The sequence below is a fragment of the Apodemus sylvaticus genome, chromosome 4 (assembly GCF_947179515.1).
Source record: "Apodemus sylvaticus chromosome 4, mApoSyl1.1, whole genome shotgun sequence".
In the NCBI taxonomy this organism is placed as follows: Eukaryota; Metazoa; Chordata; class Mammalia; order Rodentia; family Muridae; genus Apodemus; species Apodemus sylvaticus.
The window spans coordinates 59,874,441-59,898,957 of NC_067475.1; the positions used below are offsets into that span (position 1 = coordinate 59,874,441).

A 24,517-nucleotide genomic window follows, 5' to 3' on the forward strand; every position below is an offset into this window, starting at 1 on the left:
TAATTTTAGATAACATTTACTGTGTCACTTCTATCATCTACTTTTGTTAAAAGCATAAAAAATAAAGCAATTCTAATAATTCATTTATTATAAACTATGTTTATTTTTTAGGTTTATTTATTTACTTATTCATTTATTGTATATATGTTGATGACAAATGCCTTCAAGTGAGCTAACTCACTGGCTCAACAATTTTTCTTGACTAACTAATCTTGTAGAGGTTTTGAAGAACTCTCTCTCGAAAGTGAAATGACATTAGGTCATCTGTAGTTTATCTGTTGTATATTTTAAGTATTTAGGAGTCAGATAGACCCTCTGCTGCTACATCTGTACTTTGATTAGGACCAATATTCTCAGGGAGGTTGGGCAATGTGCTACATTTCTATTCTTTAGGTCATTAGAAGTGACATTTATTTTATAGACTAGCACTAAAATACTTATCTAGCACTTAACTATTTTCTACACTATTTTTCATAAATATTAAAACTGATGATGTTTATTATAGAGAAACAACCCGAGGATGAAAGCCCTCAAGCCTTCTCACAGAATGGATCTCCTCGTCTGAATAGGGCAGAGCTGCCAACCAGGTCTGCCCCCCAGGAGGCCTATGATGTTATCTTACAGAGGAAAGAAAATGAAGGGTTTGGTTTTGTCATCCTCACCTCTAAAAGCAAGCCACCCCCAGGAGGTAAGGGCTACTATAGCCTGTTCTCTCCAGGAACATCCAGTTTTCTGGGTTTATTAAGTGAATTAAGACCTTTGTATAAATTGTTTTAGAGATTTATCTTTTTAAAGCAGTAAGTCCTTAATTCCAAAATCAGACAATCTAAACCTTTTAGTCTTCTGATTTCTCTGGCATCTCAAATGCTACCCCCCCCCAAAAAAAAACCCACAAAGTTTTCACCAATATTGAGGAAATATGCCAGGGATCTAATTTAAAGAATTTAGGAAAAGGTACAAATTAATTTTTTTAAGTAATAATTTTTAAGTTTAGAGGGTACTGATTTTCTAAAGTACAAATGAATTAAATTCTGAGAGCAGTTCAGAAGAAGTAAAACTGGAAAATAGAAAACCTTGCCCCAATTATACCTTAGTTATTTCATGTTATAAATAATAACTGTATTCCAGCTATAAGACATTCCTGTTGAATGGTAAGAAGCATTCCTGCCTTTCATATATATATTTCACTAAAAGGCAAGATTTTATTAGAACCCTTAAAATTTAATATTCTGAGCCAGTGTTGACAGAGTTTTCATCTGAGGTGGATGAATGTATATATAAAAGGGAGGTAATCTAGCAAGCACAAGGCTGTTAGGATTCAGCTCATTAAATGTTTTTGCCTTGTCTTTATGTTTCTAAAATATAAGAACTCTAACTATGATTATGAAATGCAATAGAATATCAGGTAAGAAAAACTACACTGATATTTTTGTATTATGCTTATCTAATAACTATTTTTTCTAAGTCAGAAGAATAAAAATCCCTGACCACATAAGAATATGCTCTTGCCTTCTTGGGTAGAGATCCTATTAAAACTAAATGGTGACTAAGACCTTAATAAAAAAAGGAAAAAATGTAAAAGAAAACATTTTCAGGAAACTGCAAAAATCTTGCTACAACTAATATATGCATGTAAAAGGAGAAGATACCGTAATGTGGGTGGGTATTACTGTAGTATCAGGTCACTGCTCACTGAAATGAGTTCCATTTTCCCAGAGGAGTTGCTATGGTAACACTTGGAATTTGAACTATCACCGATGCTGTGAAGACAATTATGTTGCCTATGTCAGAATATGAAACAAGAAATAGTTTTGATGTAGCATCTTTGGAAGTCAGACTTTTCAAAACAAATAACTATTAAATAAAGTCATACTAGTCATTTTAATTCCATATAATAATCGAATCCCTGACATTCAGATCAATAAATATAGTAAAAGATTTTTACATTATGTGATTAGTGCTGTACAGTTTTATATTAAAAATGTTCTATTCCTACTGCTGCAAAAAATAATGAGAATCTAATGTTCACCATAAACAAAGCAATATAGGTGAATTCAGTAAGAAGATACATTACTAACATGCTTAAACATTTTCATAATTTGTTTATATTAATTTTTTACACTTTAATATTTTAATGGCTGTATATAAATGTTTGACCTAATTAAATTATTTCATTAATTTTTTAGGCTTCATAATCAGACAGTCTTTTATTCAAGCCTATTCTATCTTTAATAGCAGATAGCCTTACCTTGGGACAAGTTCGATACTCTGCAAGAGCTGTGGTTTCCCCTGTAAACTGGGGGCGTGCTAACACCCTTGTGTCATTGAATTAAGAAGCTGACCACTTCCATCAGCCAGACAAGCTCTGTGGGCAGCTGCGTGCCGCCATTCTGCTGTGCCTTGCGGTTGTTCTGCCCACGCAGTAAAAAAGGGAACCACTGAGATTTCAGAGATGAATTCTGTTTGGTGATTTACCAAGTCTGAACAAACCGTGCAGTGTGCCAAGTGGCTGAATGATTTCTTCTCAGGAGATTTAGAATGGACACTATGTATAAGTAAATCTTTTCTAAGAAGTAGAACTAAGGTATTGATTTAGGATGTCACAACAGAGCCACCGTATGATTTGTCACGTGTTCCTAACATACCACCTGTTACACTGTTGGTGAACATACACCAGTTCAGAATGCTTGGTGGAAGACATGGCCCATGCTACACTGACATTTTTCTAATTATTCTATTTGCAAGGAAAATGGACTGCTAAGTGTTTGATTTCATTTTGTGCTTAAGGGAACTTGTTTCTGACATTAATTGTCCCCCATGTAAAAATAAAATCTATCACTGTATAATTCTAGCAAAGTAGAGGACATAAATCATGACCAAGAATAATTTTTCCAATCCAATTGAAAGTCTATTAAATGTCTATAGGACATTCCCAGCTATGACTCAGAAATACTAGTAAGGACTGTTTCACTCAGCAAACTAAACTTAATTCACAGTGCCATCTAAAAATACTGTCACCATTCATATCAGTCAGTAGTCATGAAGAACCCATGAATATTGACCTTAGCTAGGAAACTCTTAGAGAATGTAGACTTGTTTCCTAGTACAAATGCCATTGATTACAAATTGGATGATACTTTGTTTGACAAGATGCTCTGAATGTCTAAGGACTTGTCTTAAGCTGTGACAACACAGTACCCACCCTCCAGTTAACACTAAATATTCAGCCTTTACTCTCATGCAGCTTTTGAATTTTAAAAAGATCTAAAGACACAAATTAATTTTTATGTCAATGTGTCTATGAGTTGGGAGGATGCATACATATGTCTGTGTGTGTGTGTGTGTGTGTGTGTGTGTGTGTGTGTGTGTGTGTGTGTGTGTGTATGTGTGTGTGTAGACTAGAGGACAGCCTGGGGTGTAATCCTCAGGAACACAGTCCACTTCCTTTCACCCAGGATCTCTCATTGGCCTGGAGATCACCAGTCAGACTAGGCTGGCTGGCGAGCTAGCCCAGGGATTCTACTGTCTTGAATCCCTAACACTAGAATTTTAATTATGTGCCACTATCTCTATGCCCACTTTTATGTAGATGCCAGGAATTGGATAGAGGTCTGCCTGCAGCAAGGCCTGTGTTCTACTGAGTCTTCTTCCCAGCCCACAAGTTAACTTTTGTATAGAAGTAGGATTCATTTTAGAGATCAGTCATTTATTTTCATTGTACCTGGGCTTCTAACCAATTACCAAGTCTTATGCATGAAACAATTTGTATTTGTTAAAAGATTCCTCTTGAGAGTCACTGCCCTTTCAGCAAAGCCCAAGGATCTTATTTTTAAATAGCTGTCACACACACACACACAGACACGTTAAAAAAAAAAAAAAACTGATACAGCTGTGATAGCTAAGAGTGGCCCTTACCTAGGAAAATTGGAATAATGATATAAAAAGAAGAAAAAGACGCAGGATTCAGGTACAGGTGGGAACATCTAAGTAACAAGAGTAGACCACATTGGAGCCAGAATGTCCAGTAAGCCTAGAAGATACAGACCTCCCAAAATCAGAATACCAGGAGGAAAACCCAGCAGGAGCTTGTGAGATTGAGGCTTCCTGGGCAAACTGCATGAAAGAGGCCTTGACAGGTCCTGCATAAGATCTGGCCTTGTGCTTAAGGGAGGTGGAAGAAGGCTATAAAGATAACTCGGAGGGGAAGAGCACTTGTTGCTTGTGCAGAGGACCTTGGGTCAGTTCCCAGCACCCACAAGGCAACATGTAACTGTCTGTAACTGTAGTTCCAGGCCCTGGCACCCTCTTCTGAACTCCAAACATACATATGATATACATACATATATGTAGGCAAAGCATCAATATACATAAATCTGAAAAGAAAAGATGAAAGACCTTGCACAGGGACATCAGAAGGACACATGAAGAACCAATATCAGCACAGGAGTGCTCTAAGTACCCTTTAGAGAGCTGTGATGTGCCCTGTGGTGCTCTCCCAGGAGCCCTCAAACCCCAGGAGCATCCCTCCCTGCCTTCTGCAGAGAAAGAGCCTGTCAGCGCAGACTAGACAGCCTTCCAGGACTGTCTCCTTGTGCTCACCTGTTTCCTTCTTCCCTACTCATTCTGGCCCTTTCCTTCATTACACCTTCACCTCTGGTGTGGTTGATGTCATTTAGCACTCGCTCTGTGTCTGTCTCTGTCTATCTGTCTGTCTCATCACTGTAAAGCTGTCACTAGTAAAGCTTTTTAGGTCAATAAAAAGGTTAAAAAGATCAGTGGCTTTAAAACCAAACAAAATGGAACCAAGGCTTCTAGTAAATGGAAAGCAGCAACAACCTTCTATGGTTACAACCACATTAAAAAGTCACGTGTGGTCAGTGGGAGAGGTGGACAGGTTAACTGTACGTTTTCCCCTCTGTTTTTGAAGCCTTTTCTTTGATGTTAGTATGTAAACTTTCAAATAATGATAAGGACAAATCCATTGCTAGCAGGTATCTAAACTGGAAAACTTCGGGTTCTTGCCACAGTTATTCCTCATAAAATTGGCCGAGTCATAGACGGAAGTCCAGCCGATCGTTGTGGAAGACTGAAAGTTGGAGATCACATCTCTGCGGTGAATGGGCAGTCCATTGTTGACCTATCCCATGATAATATTGTTCAACTCATCAAAGATGCTGGAGTCACCGTCACGCTGACAGTGGTTGCTGATGAAGGTGAGGACAAGGACACCCTTCCCCACGCTGCTGTCTCAGTTATTGTTCTGTTGGTACCGTTCTATTGCTGTGAACAGACACCATGACCAAAGCAGCGTATAAAATGTTTCACTTAATAAGAGGCTTGCTTATGGTTTCCAAGGACCAGTCCATGACCGTAATGGAGAGGAGTGCAGCAGCAGGCAGGCAGGCGGGCAGGAGGACAGGCAGGCAGGCGGGCAGGCAACAGGCAGTAAGGAGGCAGGCAGGCAGGGGGCAGGCAGGCAGACAGGCAGGCGGCAGGCAACAGGCAGTAAGCAGGTGGGCAGGCACTGGAGCATAGCTGAAGGCTCACACCTGACACTTAGTTTCAGGCAGACACAGTGAGAGTGGGCCTCAGTTTGTGCTTTTAAAGCCTCATACAAGGCTGCCCCTACTCCAGCAAGAATTCACCTCCTAATTCTTCACAAATCATTCCATTAACTAGGAACTGAGCATTCAGACGTATGAATCTAAGGGGCCATTTTCATTCAGACCACCACACAGCACAAGCTCAGAGTGTTTGAGCTATCTGTGTGCTCTGTAGTCTCATTCTTTACCTTTTCTACTTCATAGCTTAAAAGATGATTATTATAAAGTTGTCAGCTGCTCAAAAAACTTTAGCTGGTGCATGGTGGTCAATTATTTATGTGTCAAGAAGCAAGCATCCAGAAGTTCAAGTTGGTAAGACTTTTCAGAGGTTATTTCCTTTTTTTTTTTTTTTGGTTTTTCCAGGGTTCCTCTGTGCAGCCCTGGCTGTCCTGGAACTCACTCTGTAGACCAGGCTGGCCTGGAACTCAGAAATCCACCTGCCTCTGCCTCTGCCTCCCAAGTGCTGGGATTAAAGGCGTGCACCACCACATCTTATTTTTTTTAATGTCTTATGTTTCAGCTTGAGTATGAGGAGATTCTCTGGAGATTCAAAGGGCGTTGCTGTTGACAGCACAGCTGGTGTGTCAGATCCATGCCATGTGTGGCTTTCTTTGGGAATGGAGGTTTGCTCTGGGCTGCTGCTGTATGAACTATGAACAGGAATGGAGCGTGTAGGAATGGCTCCTAAAAAGGTGTAGGACACATACTGCCTGGAATCGTGTCTCACTGGCTTTAAAGATGCCTTTCAGTCATTAAGAATTTCTAACTAGGAACTTTTTGAACCTGCCTGTATTCTTTATTATTTACTTATCTAATCTGTCCTGATTTTGTAATGATAATGAGAAGAAAAAGACAAAGTTATGAAGGTCCATCTCTTCTCAGAGAATTTCCTGAGACCTTGGGAATGTGGCCCAGTGGTAGAACATTTGCCTGTGCACAAGACCCTGGTTGGATCGCCAGTACTGCTGAGAGGAAATAGCAATTAAGGTTCTTAATACTTTGTTAATATTACAGTTTTCCTCTGTAGTCTTAAGGTCAGTTTCCATGTGTTTTGTAACCCCACCCCACAGCATGGTGCTGTGTTGTCAAGTCTGGTCTCAGTCTCCTGAGCTCAAGTGATCCTCCCCCTCAGCCTCCCAGACTAGGACTAGGCCCAAGTGCATTTCTCCACATATCTCCTCTCTTTTGTTCCTACAAGATTACTCTTATATTTTTACCTTTAAGGTATTATGTAATCTTCTTTCTGTCCGAGGTACTGTGGCGGGTATTTATTCATGAGCATTCTTTCCTTAACATTTATTTTGTGACTCAAATGTCACAAAAGTCATTGCCAACATATTACTGCAGAGTTGTGTGTACAGTTATGTCCTCATGCCTGTCATGCTGTGACTGCAGGCCACCTCAGGCTGGCAGTATTATGACATAAACACCTGTGAGATGGTAAGCTTTTCCTGACTGCTTGTTCTCACTGTCCTAACTGTGCTGCCGCTGCCGCTGACCACAGAGCATCCCTTAGGTGACCTGGGTTTGTGTGGTGGAAGAACAAAGATTTTTCAGAGAAAGCATTGACTATTGATGGTGAATTTTTCTAAAAGGTTATCCAGAATTGCTCATTTTTCTTAGAGTAAAAACTACTAGCCGGGCAGTGGTGGCACACGCCTGTAATCCCAGCACTCTGGGAGGCAGAGGCAGGCAGATTTCTGAGTTCCAGGACAGCCAGGGCTACACAGAGAAACCCTGTCTCGAAAAAAAAACCAAATCCAACCTCCCCCCCCCAAAAAAACTACCTTTAACATTTCAGCCCAAATGTTTCTACACAGATGTTAATGATCTTGTCAGTCACTGCTAGGATGAAATGAAAGAGAAATCTTAGTCAGTGATTACCTATCATTTTATTGTACTCTGGATTTTTTTAAACTATGGAAACATTTAGAATCCCTTATTTTATTCAGGAAATAATATAAAGTCTTCCCTTTAACCTAAAAATTTCCTTCATAGAATTTATGTTTTCCAAGCCACTCACTTAATTCAGTGTAAAACTTACCAGCTACCCTGCAGTTAAGTCAATCTTGAAAGCTGTCTTCAGAAACTATGTTCACACCTTTGCTCCAAGTTACACGGCCTCTTACTGATGATACCTGTCTCCTGCCCACCCAAGCCTTCACTGTGAGAGGGAAGGGTTGTTACCTGAAGAACAGTGTGTCTCCTCCATCCCTTCATCTTCCCTTTGCAGGGTGCTATTTAATATCTGGGACTACTTTGCCACAGACATGATAAGACACGTGCCATGTGTCATATAAAAACATTCAAACTGCAGTCATGACTGGGACCAGTATCCACCCTGTCCATTAACTCTAGTACCTCTGCCTCTACCACAGTAATTTGGTCTTAAAGTTGGAGCAGGAGTTGGCTGCAACTGGTAGTTTGTGTTCACTATATAGAAACCTTTACTGCATTTTCAAATTAACTCCCTTTTTTTTGGGGGGGGGTATTTTTGGGTTTTGTTTGGGTTTTTTGTTTGTTTGTTTGTTTGTTTGTTTGTTTTTGGGTTTTTTTTTTTTGGTTTTTTTCGAGACAGGGTTTCTCTGTGTAGCCCTGGCTGTCCTGGAACTCACTCTGTAGACCAGACTGGCCTCGAACTCAGAAATCCACCTGCCTCTGCCTCCCAAGTGCTGGGATTACAAGCATGCGCCACCTTGCCCGGCTTGTTTGTTTTTTATTACATATTTTCTTTATTTACATTTCAAATGTTAACCTCTTTCCTGGTTTCCCCTCCAAAACCCCCTATCCCATCCCCCCTCCCCCTGCTCAACAACCCACCTGCTTCCCTGACCTGGCCTTCCCCTACACTGGGGCATCGAGCCTTCTCAGGACCTTTCCTCCCCTTGATGCCCAACAAGTCTATCCTCTGTTGCATATGCAGCTGGAGCCATGGGTCCCTCCGTGTATATTCTTTGGTTGGTGGTTTAGTCCCTGGGAGCTCTGAGGATACTGGTTGGTTCATATTGTTGTTCCTCCTATGGGGTATAAATCCCTTCGTCTCCTTGGGTCCTTTCTCTAGTTCCTCCATTGGGGACTGTGTGTTTCGTCAAGTCCTGTTTATTTTTAAGAGTGGACATAAGTTACCACAGCCACCAAGAATGCACACTGGAACAAAAAGGGCATTGCTTGTGTTCTTTCTCCATTGGGTCTCTGTTTATTCCCAACTGTCTACACACTGCACTCTGGCTTCCCTTCCGATACACTTCCTGTGTCCATCCGTGCATCTTTGAAAGTGCACTGTTGAGTGTGTCCTCTCCTTACTCTTTTGGCTTTATAGGTAGATGATTCTATATTACAGATTAATATTTTGGGGCCTATTATCAGAACTATGGGATTTGTTTTGTTTTCCAGGACTCAGTCAAAGATTCTACAATTCTTCATGTTATCTCTCCTTTTTTCTTTTAACTAAGATAAAACTCACATTTTATAAAACTAATCACAACATGCCGTCCAGTGCTGTTCTGAAGGGCTCCTGAGGAAGGGATCATTTTTTTTTTTATCTACAAGGTTGTCTAACCATCCCCACTAATTTCACATTTAATCATCTCCCAAAAGAAATCCCATAATCATTAAAAATTACTTCCCATTTTCTTCTAATGCCATCCCTCAGCAACCACATGTATGCTCTTCGCTTCTGTACATTCGTCAGACATTTGACTTTAGTGAGATAATATGGCACAAGACCTTGTCTCTCTCTGGCAAACACTCAAGGCTCAACTTCACTGTAGTCTTTATCATTCCTTTTATACATAATGATGTAAAAGCCACATTACATATGTATGCTTTTACTTTCCAATCATCTGATAGACATTTGTTTCTTCTTACTGTGAATTATGTTGATTACTATACATAATTTCCTACAATGCATGATTTCATTTCTCTTGAGTTTTTCCTAAAGTTAGAATTGTCAGGTCATATTGTATACCCTCATATTTGGTTTTCTGAGGAGTTGCAAAATGATTCCTTTAGCCAGCTCTACCATCTTACACTCTCATCAGCCATATATGAGGGAGGCTTCCAGTTTTGTCAGATTCTTCACAACACTTATTTCCTAGCTTGTTCCTTTCCTATACTGGCCATATAATGACATGAAGTGGTATTCACTGTGCTGTGGCCTCACATGTCACTGAGCTCTAATAATGTTAACTTTAACATCGTTCCTGTACTTTGGAGAATGGTTATTCAATCCTATCTCACCTGCCTTTTGTTGTATTATAAGTTTTCTAGTTTTCTGTACTTACTCGGATGCACAAACATTTGACTGACTCATTTATATTCTATTTTATGCTTTTTTTTTTTTTGAAATAGGGTTTCTCTGTATATCTCTGGCTGTCCTGAAGTCCTGGAACTCACTCTGTAGACCAGGCTAGCCTCGAACTCAGAAATCTGCCTGCCTCTGCCTCCCAAGTGCTGGGATCAAAGGCGTACGCCACCACTGCCCGGCTGTACTTTGTTCATAAAGCATTCTGTACATTTGTGGTATATTCACATTGTAGCAAGATAGCTTCCCATGGGTGTTTACCTCATCTTACCTCTCTGCTTCCCACATTGCTCCCAGCTCCAAATATCAAAAAAAGTCCTGTGATACACATTTCTATATGTATCCCATAAATCAATGTGAGAATTCCTGGGAGTAGAATTACTTGCTCAGTCAATGAGTATTAACATACCATTTGGCTCAGTGCTTCTGCAGCCATCTCTACCTCCACCAAAACACCGAGGCTCCTTCCTGAGCCCTTATTTCATGGTCCTTCCTTGGCATTATCAACTTGTCCGTGTGCAGTATGGTCAACACTGTGAAAACACTGTGATCACCGTGTGCTTAAGCAGCTGCAAGGATCCAACAGAGAAACAGCCATGTTGAACACAAGGTAAAAGAGGAAGGCTCATTTCAGGTGATGAATCTAATTAGACTCTATATGTGATAGAAGGTTTACCTTAAGACTTTAAGCAGGACAGTTGGCCTGTTTCATGGGCTATGTTAAAACTAGAGGCTCAGGAACCTGAGGGAAGTTCAAAACTGATGACAAGAAAACCATGAAGTTTTCAAAAATAGGAAGTAATTTTTAATGATTATGGAGTTTCTTTTGGGAGCTGATTAAATGTGAAAACCTGCTCAATCAGTATGTCACTCATCTATGTTTTCAGAACTAACCATTTGGTACTGAATAATTAATTGGGTAACTCTGGGGAAGACTATTCTTCCTACTCCCACAAGTTCTCAGTTGCCTGTAGTTATTTGGGTTAGGGTCTCATGAGCTTTTCTCCAGTATGTTTTGGCATGTCAGCTGGTGTCATCCCTTTTCAGCTCATGTTTGGGCAGTCGTGTGGATACTTTATGTAACTTCTGACATTACTAGGAGACACAGTCTCACAGCAAACCAATCCTCTGGCTCTTACAAACTTTCTGCCCCCCTTTCCAAAATGTTCTCTGAGTCTTTGGTGCAAGGCTGTTTTGTAGATGCATCCACTGGTACTGGGCTCCACAGCTCTGCATTTTGATTGGTTGTGGTTTACTGTAATTGTAGTGGTCTCCATCTGTTGCAAAGAGACATTTCCTTGATGAGTGGTGAAGACTATCCACATCTATGGGTATAAGGACTGATATTTAGGCTGTTGTGGGGGATTATTCTGACTTAGTAAACCAATGGCTGTGGTCACTTCTTCAGTAACCGTGGCTTCACTAGCACAGGACAGTTAACTAGGCTTCCAGTACGAGGCATCGTTTCCTTCCCCTCTGGTTGAATGGGTTTTACAGTCCAATCATTCACACACACACACACACACACACACACAATAACAATTAAAAAAGAGGACACGAATTTGTAGAGAACAAGGAGAAGTATTTGGGAGAAATGTGATTGCATTATAATTTCATAATGTCTTAAGAAAAAGGGAAAAGAAAAAAAAATACTGGAAATGTAGTTCAGTTTGTAGAATGCTTGCCTAGCATGCAAGAAGTTCTGAGTTCAAACCCGGAACATATAAAGTGAGCATGAGATCTCAGAACTCAGGAGGTGGGCATTGGAGGTCATAGTTCAAGGTCATCCTCAGCTACATTACAGTTTCAAAGTAGCCTGGGCTACATGAAATCCTGTCTCAAAAACTAAATAAATACATAAATAATTCCTTAATATTCTGAACAGGAGGTCAAATTTTAATGTCCTAAGCTCATTAGGTCCAATTGTAACTACTACACTATAAAAGAGAAACTCATTCAATACAAAAAAGAAGGTTAATAGCCTACTCCGCTCCATTTTCCCTCGTGAGAATCTTGTCTTTAAAAACAAGGTCTGGTCCAAGGCCTTGTGTCCACATCTAATGTGCAAGTGTGTTTCTGTGCTTTTAGGAGTATTCTTGGCTTCTAGTTGCAAGACATTCTTAAATACGACTTTGAAGAGTTATAAAATGTAAAACCCAAGAATAGTGATTTATAAAACCCAAAGCTTTCCTACCATGTCATCGCTTATCTTTGACATCAGGCTTTTTATCTCCCATTATACTCCAAGACTCATTTATCAGTTTCTTTATGCTGGTCTAATATAAAATAGCCTCTACATTGAACATTCTTACAAAATAAAGTAAATGTTTCTAAGTATATATTTGAAGGGAATGAAATTCCAAATAAGACATCATTTTGACGACGACAACGACGACAGTGGCAATAATGGTTATTTTCTTTTTTTTTTTTAATTTTTTTTTATTCGATATAATTTATTTACATTTCAAATGATTCCCCTTTTCTAGCCCCCCCCACTCCCCGAAAGTCCCGTAAGCCCCCTTCTCTTCCCCTGTCCTCCCATCCACCCCTTCCCACTTCCCCGTTCTGGTTTTGCTGAATACTGTTTCACTGAGTCTTTCCAGAACCAGGGGCCACTCCTCCTTTCTTCTTGTACCTCATTTGATGTGTGGATTATGTTTTGGGTATTCCAGTTTTCTAGGTTAATATCCACTTATTAGTGAGTGCATACCATGATTCACCTTTTGAGTCTGGGTTACCTAACTGAGTATGATATTCTCTAGCTCCATCCATTTGCCAAAGAATTTCATGAATTCATTGTTTCTAATGGCTGAATAGTACTCCATTGTGTAGATATACCACATTTTTTGCATCCACTCTTCTGTTGAGGGATACCTGGGTTCTTTCCAGCATCTGGCAATTATAAATAGGGCTGCTATGAACATAGTAGAACATGTATCCTTATTACATGGTGGGGAGTCTTCTGGGTATATGCCCAGGAGTGGTATAGCAGGATCTTCTGGAAGTGAGGTGCCCAGTTTTCGGAGGAACCGCCAGACTGATTTCCAGAGTGGTTGTACCAATTTGCAACCACACCAGCAGTGGAGGAGTGTTCCTCTTTCTCCACACCCTCTCCAACACCTGCTGTCTCCTGAATTTTTAATCTTAGCAATTCTGACTGGTGTAAGATGAAATCTCAGGGTTGTTTTGATTTGCATTTCCCTAATGACTAATGAAGTTGAGCATTTTTTAAGATGCTTCTCCGCCATCCGAAGTTCTTCAGGTGAGAATTCTTTGTTTAACTCTGTACCCCATTTTTTAATAGGGTTGTTTGGTTTTCTGGAGTCTAACTTCTTGAGTTCTTTATATATATTGGATATTAGCCCTCTATCTGATGTAGGATTGGTGAAGATCTTTTCCCAATTTGTTGGTTGCCGATTTGTCCTCTTGATGGTGTCCTTTGCCTTACAGAAACTTTGTAATTTTATGAGGTCCCATTTGTCAATTCTTGCTCTTAGAGCATACGCTATTGGTGTTCTGTTCAGAAACTTTCTCCCTGTACCGATGTCCTCAAGGGTCTTCCCCAGTTTCTTTTCTATTAGCTTCAGAGTGTCTGGCTTTATGTGGAGGTCCTTGATCCATTTGGATTTGAGCTTAGTACAAGGAGACAAGGATGGATCAATTCGCATTCTTCTGCATGCTGACCTCCAGTTGAACCAGCACCATTTGTTGAAAAGGCTATCTTTTTTCCATTGGATGTTTTCAGCCTCTTTGTCGAGGATCAAGTGGCCATAGGTGTGTGGGTTCATTTCTGGATCTTCAATCCTGTTCCATTGATCCTCCTGTCTGTCACTGTACCAATACCATGCAGTTTTTAACACTATTGCTCTGTAGTATTGCTTGAGGTCAGGGATACTGATTCCCCCAGATTTTCTTTTGTTGCTGAGAATAGTTTTAGCTATCCTGGATTTTTTGTTGTTCCAGATGAATTTGATAATTGCTCTTCCTAACTCTGTGAAGAATTGAGTTGGGATTTTGATGGGTATTGCATTGAATCTGTATAGTGCTTTAGGCAAAATGGCCATTTTAACTATATTGATTCTACCGATCCATGAGCATGGGAGGTTTTCCCATTTTTTGAGGTCTTCTTCCATTTCCTTCTTCAGAGTCTTGAAGTTCTTGTCATACAGATCTTTCACATGTTTGGTAAGAGTCACCCCAAGATACTTTATACTGTTTTAGGCTATTGTGAAGGGGGTCATTTCCCTAATTTCTTTCTCAGCCTGCTTATCCTTTGAGTATAGGAAGGCCACTGATTTGCTTGAGTTGATTTTATAACCTGCCACTTTGCTGAATGGTTATTTTCTTAACTGCTTTCCTGTCACTGTGATAAAGCATCGACCAAGGGGCCTGGGCGTATGGTCACAGAGGGATAGAGTTCACGATGGTGGAGTGGAGGCAACAGCTGTGGTAGTTGCAACAAGCTGAGAGCTCACATCTTAAAAACACAAGCAGGAAGCAAAAAGGCAAATTTAGAGTGGCATATGACTTTAACCATAAAGTCTAATCCCAGAGAAACACTTCCTCCAGCAAGGCCACACCTCCTAAACTACCCCAAACAGCACAACCAGCTGGCGACCAAGTATTTGGGTAGCTGAGCCTATAAACAACACTCCCATTCCAACTACCACAGTTATATATTACTTGTTGTAAGGACTGCATCTCTGGACTCATTCATTCGTGACTCTAAAGGGTAGTTATAATTCCAGATGAAACCAGCGAGAAGCATGGAGAAATGAGAGTGCTCAAGAGCACACTGCACACAGTGGGGGCAGGCTTAACCCTGTCCGTTCTGCTTCAGAACTGATGCATGTGGTGACTTAGCTGAGCTCCCATCTTTAATATTTTAAATTTCTTAGAGTTTGATATTTGGTAGAGTCAAATATTCAAGTTTCAGCTTTAAAAATATGGATGTGGGCAAGATGGCTCAACAGGTTAATATACTTGCCCCCAAGCCTGATAACCTGAATCCAATTTCAGGGATCTATACAAGAGAAGGAAAGAACCAACTCCCAAAGTTGTTCCCTGACCTCCGCACATCTGCCCCATCACACCCCTTATATGTCTTAATGGCTCTGCAGTCTCCGATTCACTTCTGATAGTCATGTCCCATGACACCCACCTAGTTGTAAATGTAGGCCTTGGCTGATTCTGTAGTTGGTCACCCAAGCAATTAAGAATGACATGGACACTAATGATTCTCATTCATTCATCATATTTTCTCTCTCTCTCTCTCTCTCTCTCTCTCTCTCTCTCTCTCTCTCACACACACACACACACACACACACACACACACACACACACATTCATGCACTTAGAAAACAAAAACAGGGAATCTTATAACCATTTCTCAACACTCTGGATGACTTTGTGATCTCTGATACTAAGCGTCAGGCAGAATAACTTCCTCTGTTAAAAATCCAAGTTCCCAGATGTGTATAGTTTGCAGAGTCCTGAGACTTAGCACTATGAGGAAGGAAAACTTTTCCTGTGCTCTGGAAACCTAGAGCATAGTAGCCTCTGGAGCTCTGTCCTCTACAAGACAGGACTGAATGTGTGCAGTTCTGGTTTCCAAGTTATAGAAGAGAAAGGGGTGAAAATGTGAAATAAAAAATGGCTGCTGGTCTCTTAAAACCTGTTACTTAAAGCCAGAGGAGGAGGGCATTTCTGTTCCAACTCCAGGGAGTAACAGTGCAGTTCTGTGGAAGCCCTAAAGCTGGGAACTGTCGCCATCACTGTTGTTCACCTAAAGATCTACTTGGTCTTCAGGTTTTCATGTACAGATTCTGATTTCTGTTATTTTTCTCATTTAAACAGAGCATCATGGTCCACCATCAGGAACAAACTCAGCCAGGCAGAGCCCAGCACTGCAGCACAGGCCCATGGGACAGGCACAGGCCAACCACATACCTGGGGACAGGTGTGGCTATTCTCAGGTTTTGGGTTTTTCTCATCTCCCTGCTTTTCACGATCCCACTCCCAAGCAATAATGCACAAGCCAGACAGCCAAGTCTGGAAGAAAGCTGCTGTGTATCTCCTCCTCACCTCATGGTCCTTCCCTGTGCCTCCTGCCCTTCCAAACCCTCACCCCGCTTCCCAGCCTCCATACCAGGCACAACAGAGAGCTAGTCAGCCTCGAGGCAGCATCTAGCCTACTTCTGTGGTAAGCACTTGAGCAGAGGAGGCCCAGCCCCACCTGAGTCAGTCTTCTCAAACTACCTTACACTTGGGCAGTAATTTGAACATATTTCTTTCCTCTGTTAAAAATATTCACAAAATAAAAACTAGGTTTCCAGAAATTCAGCATCTTCCCAGGCTTCCGGGCTTTGGAAGGTCCATTTCTCATGGTGACAGGGTCACAGTGTCTGCCCCGGGTCAGTTGTTTGGAGTGCAGCTTTCTTTGAGAGCAACTCCATCAAAACACCACTGAAGGAAGGGTTGGGGTTCTGCCTTTAACCTGCCCTGGAGAGAGGGAGCAGTCTTTTTTTTTTTTTCTAGCAGTTGAGGTTCTAGAGATAGTGTGTCTCCAGCAGCTTGCTAGGATAGAGGATGGATGGTAAGGCCCATCTCTGAGAGAAGCTGATCTGCTTTTCTTTTTAGACTGTTTCCCATTTTCTCAGTGCAGAACATAACATGGTTTCTCTCACAGAATTGCCCTAGAAGGTGAAACTGGGAAAGATGTCTGCAGTTCTTACAGACATTCCTGGTCTGACCATAAGCACCTTGCGCAGCCTGACACTGCAGTGATTTCAGTTGTGGGCAGTCGGCACAATCAGGTAAACACAGGCACCCTGGTGCTGATTTTTTGGGTTGCTGTAACACTGACATTTGTGTTTTTATTGCAAATCTGTTCAGATGCGTTTGCTTCCAAAATTACTAATTTTTACAGAACTGGTAATGTGGTTGGCATTTACTACACCAAATCAGAAGCAAGGTTAAGTATGCACAAGTGCGTAGTACTGTAGCTAATTATGGGGTGGGGAGGTGGGGGGGAGGAGCTTTTGCTTGTTTTTCAGGAAAACTTGTAAAAAATGTCTGTAAAGTGGGTACTTTGAAAAAATGCTTTCTAATTGTTTTGTTGAACATTGACCAAATAGAAAAAGTTGAATTTATAAAAATTAAGTAGCAGCCCAACTAGCATTCCTTTCTTGCCATATAGAACTATATCAAGAGTATACACTATTTCCTTCAGCTATAAAGCAGACTCTCTTCAAGACACAGCAGAAGCAGTGTGTGAGCACTCTGTCATGCTTCCTTCCCCCTGTAGAGCCTTGGGTGTCACCCTGTGGAGCTGGAGAGAGGCCCTCGGGGCTTTGGGTTCAGCCTCCGAGGAGGGAAGGAGTACAACATGGGGCTGTTCATCCTTCGCCTTGCTGAGGATGGGCCTGCCATCAAAGACGGCAGAATTCACGTGAGTTCCCTTTTGTTTGCAACCTTTGCTTTTGGCTCTAGACTGGAAAGTTCTAGAAGTAATTGCTTTAGAGGGAATGCAGAAACCTCCTACACAGGAAACAGGTCAGCCAGGGTTTCAGAGCCTAATGTCTTCTCTGTGTGTCCAGAAGAATAATCAGTACAGGGCAGATGTTTTAGTAAATCAGAGCACTTCCATCTTATTACAAAGATCCTGAAGACAGCAGGATAAAAAGACTCCAAAGTTTCTCCTAAAACATAATAAGCCCAGGTTGTTTTTCTACTCAGATCACTACAGAGGCGGAAACTCTGGCCCTGCCAACCGCTATGGTTATTAGAGAGACTACTCACTCTGCACTGCTCCATCAGAGACTTTGTCAACTTGTAACAGAGCGTTGTACAGGGCACTGGAGACCAAACGGTTTATAGATCTCCACCTGTCTACTTCTCTGGATATTAAAGAGGAATCTTACATAAAAAGCAATTGTTGACCTCAATTTTTAAAAAATCAGTTAATTCGATAGTTAAGTAATCACTAAAGATTTTAAGTTCTAGCCTTCTTACCACCCAAGAGAACTTTGGGTTCTTCTATTTTCAATAGGAATCAAGGCAAAAGAACCTTTTAAACTGGATTAATAGTAAGACAAATTATTCTTAGGTCTAATAATCAGAAAAGCCTCCGGAGGGGAGCTGGGTTGTAGCTCAGTCTGTAGTATGCTTGCTTAGTATAACAAAGTGTTGGGTTCAGTCCCTGGCAGCACATAAAGACTGTGAGTGGCGGTGCACAGCTTCCACACTTGGGAAGCAGAGATAGGAGAGTCGTCCTCAGCTACCAGAGCAAGTTTGAGGCCAGCATGGGCAACATGAGTAGACCTAGTTTTAGAAACAGAAATAGCTTCTGGGCGATTGCAGCTTTGTGCTTCCAGTGACTGCGTCACCCCAATCATTCGCTTCATAACCAGTTATGAGTGTTTGCACTAACAAGGCTCTATGCTTGGTGTCAGGGGAGTTGGTGAGAGGTGATACCAATCCTTTCTCTGAATGACCAGGTATATGCACAGGGTCAGAGAGAGTGGCTGATGAAGTTGCTTGGAGGTGAGTACAATTCAGGAGCGAGGCGAGGGAGGCTCTGAGTTGAAGGAATAAAGAGTGGCGGGAAATGAAAGAAAGGTAATGCACATAACAGGGAACTCTGAGTGGTGAGCTTACTTAGGTTGTGTGCAGGAGTGGAAGGAAATGAGGTGACAAGAGGAGAGTGGTTATCAGTATGGAGGTGCTGGAGAAGAGAGCCAACTGTCTTGCGTGGAATGGCAGTGTGAGGATAACTTGTTATCCTTCTGGATAAAAGACAATATGTAGATGTGGTCACCTTCCAGTGAAGAAAGGACCAGCTTAAATGACTCATAAGTATCTGTTCAGTACATGAGGGACAAAAACAAAAGATGTCTTGGGTACCTCATCTTGCCTGTATAACCAAAAACAAACAAACAAACAAAAACTGAAAACCAGCTAGGCTCAGGAGAGACTTTGGCAGTCGGCTGGTAGCTGGTGTTTTTATGTTAGGGTAGCTGTGCAGGCCTTAGATGGTGACATGACCCAGACAGAAGGGATAAGTAAGCCATTGTGCTAGATTAAATCGTTCAAAGAGGGTTAGAAGGCAGCAATGGCAGCAGTAGGGCCTACAGTTAGTGCACGAGAAAAGATAAAGCAGGGAGGTAGAAAAGCAGAGGCACACAACGCCAGCCAGAGCCCATGACCAGAAGGGCAGCATGCCATGCTGTGTGCACCAGCTGCTGTAGCCTGTTTGCTTTCTCAGATGATGACGTGAAAAGAGCTTGGGTCCTAGAATCAAGGAAGGGGGCGTCAGACCCTTTCCCACCATCCTGTAGCCATGTAAGCAGCTTCGTCCTGAGCCTCAGTCTAAGTACAGTGTCCGTCTGTCCTTTTAAAATGTTCTTGGTCCACTCCCCTCATCCACTCCTTCCTTCTTACTCTCCTCTGCTGAGGTATTTCACATTTCTTCTTTTTTAAATGTTGGTTCCAGATGAGTCCTGAGGTCTACTAATTCCATCATACAAATGAAGGCCAAGCACATAATACTCAGTCTGCTTTCATTTCAAAAATAAACTCTACATTTTGAAAACCAAAGCAGGTAGACTATCATGTTAGATCTGGATCTATCTAGTAAGAACATGCCAGCTTTCAGAGACATCTTCTCTAGTTCTCTACATGACACCAGGGAGGAGGGCCTCCACCTCTCTTGCCTCCCTTCTCCCTTGCTTGTCTAAGATTAGCAACTCAAGTTTGTATTCTGTACCTTTAAATTCCAGTATCTTCAGTACTTCATACAGTGCCTTGAATAGTCACAGTGGGTAATTCATAAATGTTTTTCAAAGAGATTCTCTGGTGGGGATATTTTAAATTAAGATTAGTAGTTTTTATGTTTGCAGATGCCAAGAGGGTAAAAGGATGGCTAATCTAGACAATGAATGTTTAGAATTAGTTAGTGTGAGGACACATGCAAGGGCATGCTTGCCAAGGTGCGTGTCAGAGGACAACATGTAAGAATGGGTGCCTGTTTTCCATGCCTTAGTCTGTCAGCATTGGCTGCAAATATCTTTACCGGCTGAGTTATTTCACCAGCTCCTACATATTGAATTTTTTAGAAAATTCAGAATTGTTCTCAGCTCTTAAGCATTACTGGGTAGACAAGGCCAGGGGAACAGCAACATTGTATAATTTAGAAATCAAGAAAATGTTAACTTGTAGGTGAGAAGCTACTGTGTGTCAGCAGAGGATCCTGGGTCTGAGGCTGGACCAAGTCCTGAGGAATGTTTGAGCTTGTGCCTAGCATACCTGAGGTCTCCATCCCCAGCTCTGCAAGCAGGAAGTCATAGCCTGTCTTCAGCTATGCTGCTGTTAGTCTGTGAGATAAGTGAGTGTCTGTACTTGGACTTTAAACTGAGGATCAGGAAGGCCATGCTCCTTGAGATCATTTGGGTTGGAGTTCCTTGGGAGGGATATCATTTCTTAACAGGTTTTAAGATCTAATCCTCATGATAGACATATTTGTAAGACTAGAAGACTTTTTAACAATTTAGTATTTTATGTGTATGGGTGTTCTGCCTTCAAGTACACCACATACGTCAATCAGTACCCTCCTCAGAGGTCAGAAGAGGGACGCAGATCCTCTGGGACTAGTTAGAGATGGCTGTGTGCTAGGAACCTGCACTCACTCACTCACCACCTCAGAGCCTCTCTCCCTCCCCAACTGCCACATTTTTTTTTTAAAGAAACAAGAACCATTCTTTCCTCTATCTTTTCCTACCTTTTCCCCCTAAGTTTTAAGGCCTCACTGTTTTGCTAAGGCTGGCCTCAACTGACTACCCAGATAACATGTCTTTTTCTTTTTTTGATTTTTGTTTTGGTTTTAAGACAGGGTTTCTCTGTATAGCCCTGGCTGTCCTGGAACTTACTCTGTAGACCAGGCTGGCCTTGAACTCAGAAATCCACCTGCCTCTGCCTCCCAAGTGCTGGGATTAAAGGCGTGCACCACCACTGCCCGGCTTACATGTCTTTTTCTTAACTTCTTTTGTCTGCCTTTCATTTCTCTTTCCTTTCCTTTCTCCCTTATTTTCCAATAATACATAAATGGGTTTGTATTTTCAACTTTTCCAACTTTTTTTACCATTTTATTGATGTTTTTATAGTAACTGAAATGCTCAGCAAAAATGTTCACCTGCCTCTCCCAAGAGGAGTGTGTTTCCCTTTGGTTTTTACACAGCCAGGAACACCGCCCTGTCGGCCTAACAGAAACCAACCTAAAGCTCCACACTTCCCTTTCCTTCCTATTTTATTTTAAAGTTAAAAATGACACCTGGTGGTGAGCCTGTTCAATTACACGTTTTCTTTACATTTTATTTATATTGAAATATACAGGTTTGTAGCTTAAGAGAAAGAAGGTGACTGAAACTATGATCTCTTTCCCGCGATGAACCAGCTGTGCTTATGCTGATTTTCATTTATTGTCGGAATTACTTTCCTACTTTGTCATTCATACTTCCTCAGGAAAATGATTCTTTTACTGCTTACCAAAGTGGCTTTGTTTCACTTATTCTGGACAAGAAGGATTTATTAACTGCCTTTCTCGCTGTTTTCTGTCCTGTTATCTTTACTGTCCTACTCTGCTTGGGTTTTTTTTTTAAGTTTTTTTCATTTTACATAATTGGTTTTGTATGCTTGTTACCATTACTGAATACCTGAGGCGGGGAAATCTATAAAGAAAAGAAATGTAATTCTTACACCCTGGAGCCTGTGAAGAAATCCCAGGTCAAGACAGTCTAGCTAATGGAGAACTCTAGTCCTGAGCCAGTAAGCAGTGTCATGCGCAGAGAGACAGGATGCCTATGAGCTGGGAGCTCACTTTTAAAACAACAGTATTTCCGATCAGCACTTAGCTGTGGTTGGTGTGTACTCCTATTGCATAGTACTGACCCTCCCACAGCCCCAGGAGGTCGGACTCTGGTTTTCATTTAACAGGTGAAGAAAATGAGAGACTGCTCATCTAGAAAAAAAAAAAAAAACACATATGTGGACCCCACAGTACAGCTTCCAGTCTGGTCAATAGATATTTATCTATAGATAAAGCATTAGTTTTGATATGTGTGTAGGGTTTTGTTGTTGTTGTTTGGAATTTGTTTTGCTTACATGTGTGTATGTATTTGCCTGGCCCACAGAGGCCAGAAAAGAGTATCTGATCCCCAGGAACTGGCATTAAAGAAGGTTGTGAGCTGCCATGTAGGTGCTATGAATTGAACCCAGGTCCTCTGGGTCTCTTCAGCCCATCAAATACTGAGTCTCTTCTGTCACATTACGTACACATCATTTGAGTATCTTACAAAATATTTGGGGTTTTGATATTCAGTAATATCTCATTGTTTGAAGTCAATAAATATACTTAGTTGCATGTTACCTTGATACAGATCTCAAAACCAACATCTTTAGTCATGTTTCATACTGTTTCACCATATTTTTTAAATTTTCCTTTAAAATAGACACTTCTGGTAAATGACCCCAGCAATATGGTATCTTATTCTGAGTCCTAGTTTTCTGTTTCCCAGGAAAATGATTTTATATTTGTTACTATATACAATCCAGTAGTTGGTTTAAATAAGTATACATATTAAGGAATTCTCAAATCTTAATTTCTTTAAATTTTAATCTCTAAAATATATCATTTAGCTAAAGCTTCACTCATGTATAGGATATGCTGGCAATACAAAGAATGACCAGTCTCTCAGGAATGCTTCAGCGGTGAGCAACTATCTGCCCCAGCTTTAGAAAACACACTTTACAGAGTACTGCTTAGGTGCCACTCTGCAGTGTGGCCTAGGGCTATACAGAAATATCACCTTTTCTGGGGTTTAACTTTTGGTAGAAAACTAGGTTTTTATTATTTATTTTACAAAACTAGGCATCAGTCTCGGGGCCTTACAGATGTGGGAAAATCTGAATTTAATGCTTGATTTCAAATGCTCAGATACTGACTGGCAGCCACATAAAACTTTCCCATGCAGAATTTATCAGGTAAATAAAACCATGCATTGTGTCTGCATCATCTGTCACCAAGTCTAGGTTAAAAACTTTACAAGTGAGAATGACTTAGCAGAGCTGAAGGACTTTGTTAACACATGGAAGTGAAGCTCGGTGCCATTTCATACAGTTGTCAATGTTCCCTGTCCAGGTTGGTGACCAGATCGTTGAAATCAACGGGGAACCCACACAAGGCATCACACACACTCGGGCAATTGAGCTCATCCAGGCTGGTGGGAATAAAGTCCTCCTCCTGTTGAGGCCAGGGACTGGCTTAATACCTGACCATGGTAAGCAAAATAGTTAAACACTCATGCTGGCAAAGGGGGTGGCAGAAGGAAAGGGAATACCTTTGGAGGTGATAATATATCGTTGGCTAACTCTGAAGTGGACAGCAGAACCCCCACAGAAAGTTAGTATGATGCAAATGTTACCAAACAGTATATTTGTTGGAATACAATATATTTTATATTTACTTCATCTAAAAGCACAATAGTGTTTTTTTGTAGAGAAACATGCCTGTAATAACATTAAAGGCAAACATTCAAATGTCTTCAGAATATCCCAGCTTTATCCCCTCCTTGGCTAGTTACACACTGCCCCCTGCCCCTGCCCCTGCAAAAAGTTATTTTCTCAAAGTAAGATATACTGAGTCCTACTTTGTCTCACTTAGTGAATAAATGCCACAGAACTTTCGGATTTTCTAGTCACTTACGAAAATAAGTTGCTATAGCCCCACTACCTGGGGGCAGGGAGGTGAGCCTGAGATAATATGTCTGTGCATCTGCACTGATTGTTACTGCCCTTGGCTTCAGTATGTATTTTTGAACTGTCACAGTGTTTTTAAAAATCACTTTGAGAATGCATGATCCTATAAATCAAGGCAGCACCATGCTCATTTAATATTATGTCCCCTGCTCAACTCTCTGTCAGAGTTCCTGCAGGGTAAGTGTAGACATAACCACCTGCAGTCCCTTCCAGCTGTGACGCTCTGGCCGCGTTACCTTCCACCGTCTGCTCACACAGCACACCAGCACGCGTTCCCAGGGACATCTATGCTACCTGTACTGGTTTGTTTTCACGTAGTCCTAGGCTTTTTCTCTTCCTTCTTCAGGTTTGGCTCCTTCCGGTCTGTGCTCCTACGTGAAACCTGAGCAACATTAAGGCTTTCAGGGCTTTTCTTGGTCTTTCCTTAAAAAGACTTGGTAAATTTGCATGTCTTTTAAATCACTTCTTTCATTTTCTTTTTAATTAAAATGATGCTATTAAATATATCTGTTTCTGTCTTCTGCACTTTTTCAATCTCCTTTTGACATTAAATTTGACAGCCTAACAAGAAAGTGGCCATAAACCACATTTTGGCTACCACAGTCTAGTGTTTTTCACTAGTGATTTTGGTATATCCTTAAGTTAGACAGTAATACTAGCTTAATTAGTAAGTTTATTGGACCAGGCACTTTGGTTCACTTTGATTATTTGTGTTTTATTTGGCTAAATGAATATAAAGAATTTATAAATCATGTCTTATAGTACCTACGTGAAAAATTACAATGACACAAATCTCCCCTCC

The 24,517-nt window shown here is 41.1% G+C and overlaps 1 protein-coding gene across 2 annotated transcripts in view; it reads left to right on the top strand.

Moving 5' to 3' along the window:
• The window catches only part of Magi3 (membrane associated guanylate kinase, WW and PDZ domain containing 3), a 254,253-nt gene that overhangs the window by 226,801 nt on the left and 2,935 nt on the right, over window positions 1–24,517 (top strand). Inside the window, exons 15-21 of one of the 2 annotated variants that reach the window (XM_052179585.1) lie at window positions 506–688; window positions 5,028–5,213; window positions 15,763–15,865; window positions 16,595–16,721; window positions 17,213–17,356; window positions 23,099–23,237; window positions 24,062–24,152. In XM_052179585.1, the coding sequence (XP_052035545.1) occupies window positions 506–688; window positions 5,028–5,213; window positions 15,763–15,865; window positions 16,595–16,721; window positions 17,213–17,356; window positions 23,099–23,237; window positions 24,062–24,111 (932 nt within the window). In that variant the 3' untranslated portion in view covers window positions 24,112–24,152. The remainder of the gene's footprint in view (window positions 1–505; window positions 689–5,027; window positions 5,214–15,762; window positions 15,866–16,594; window positions 16,722–17,212; window positions 17,357–23,098; window positions 23,238–24,061; window positions 24,153–24,517) is intronic. The other variant, XM_052179584.1, reaches the window with a different exon arrangement.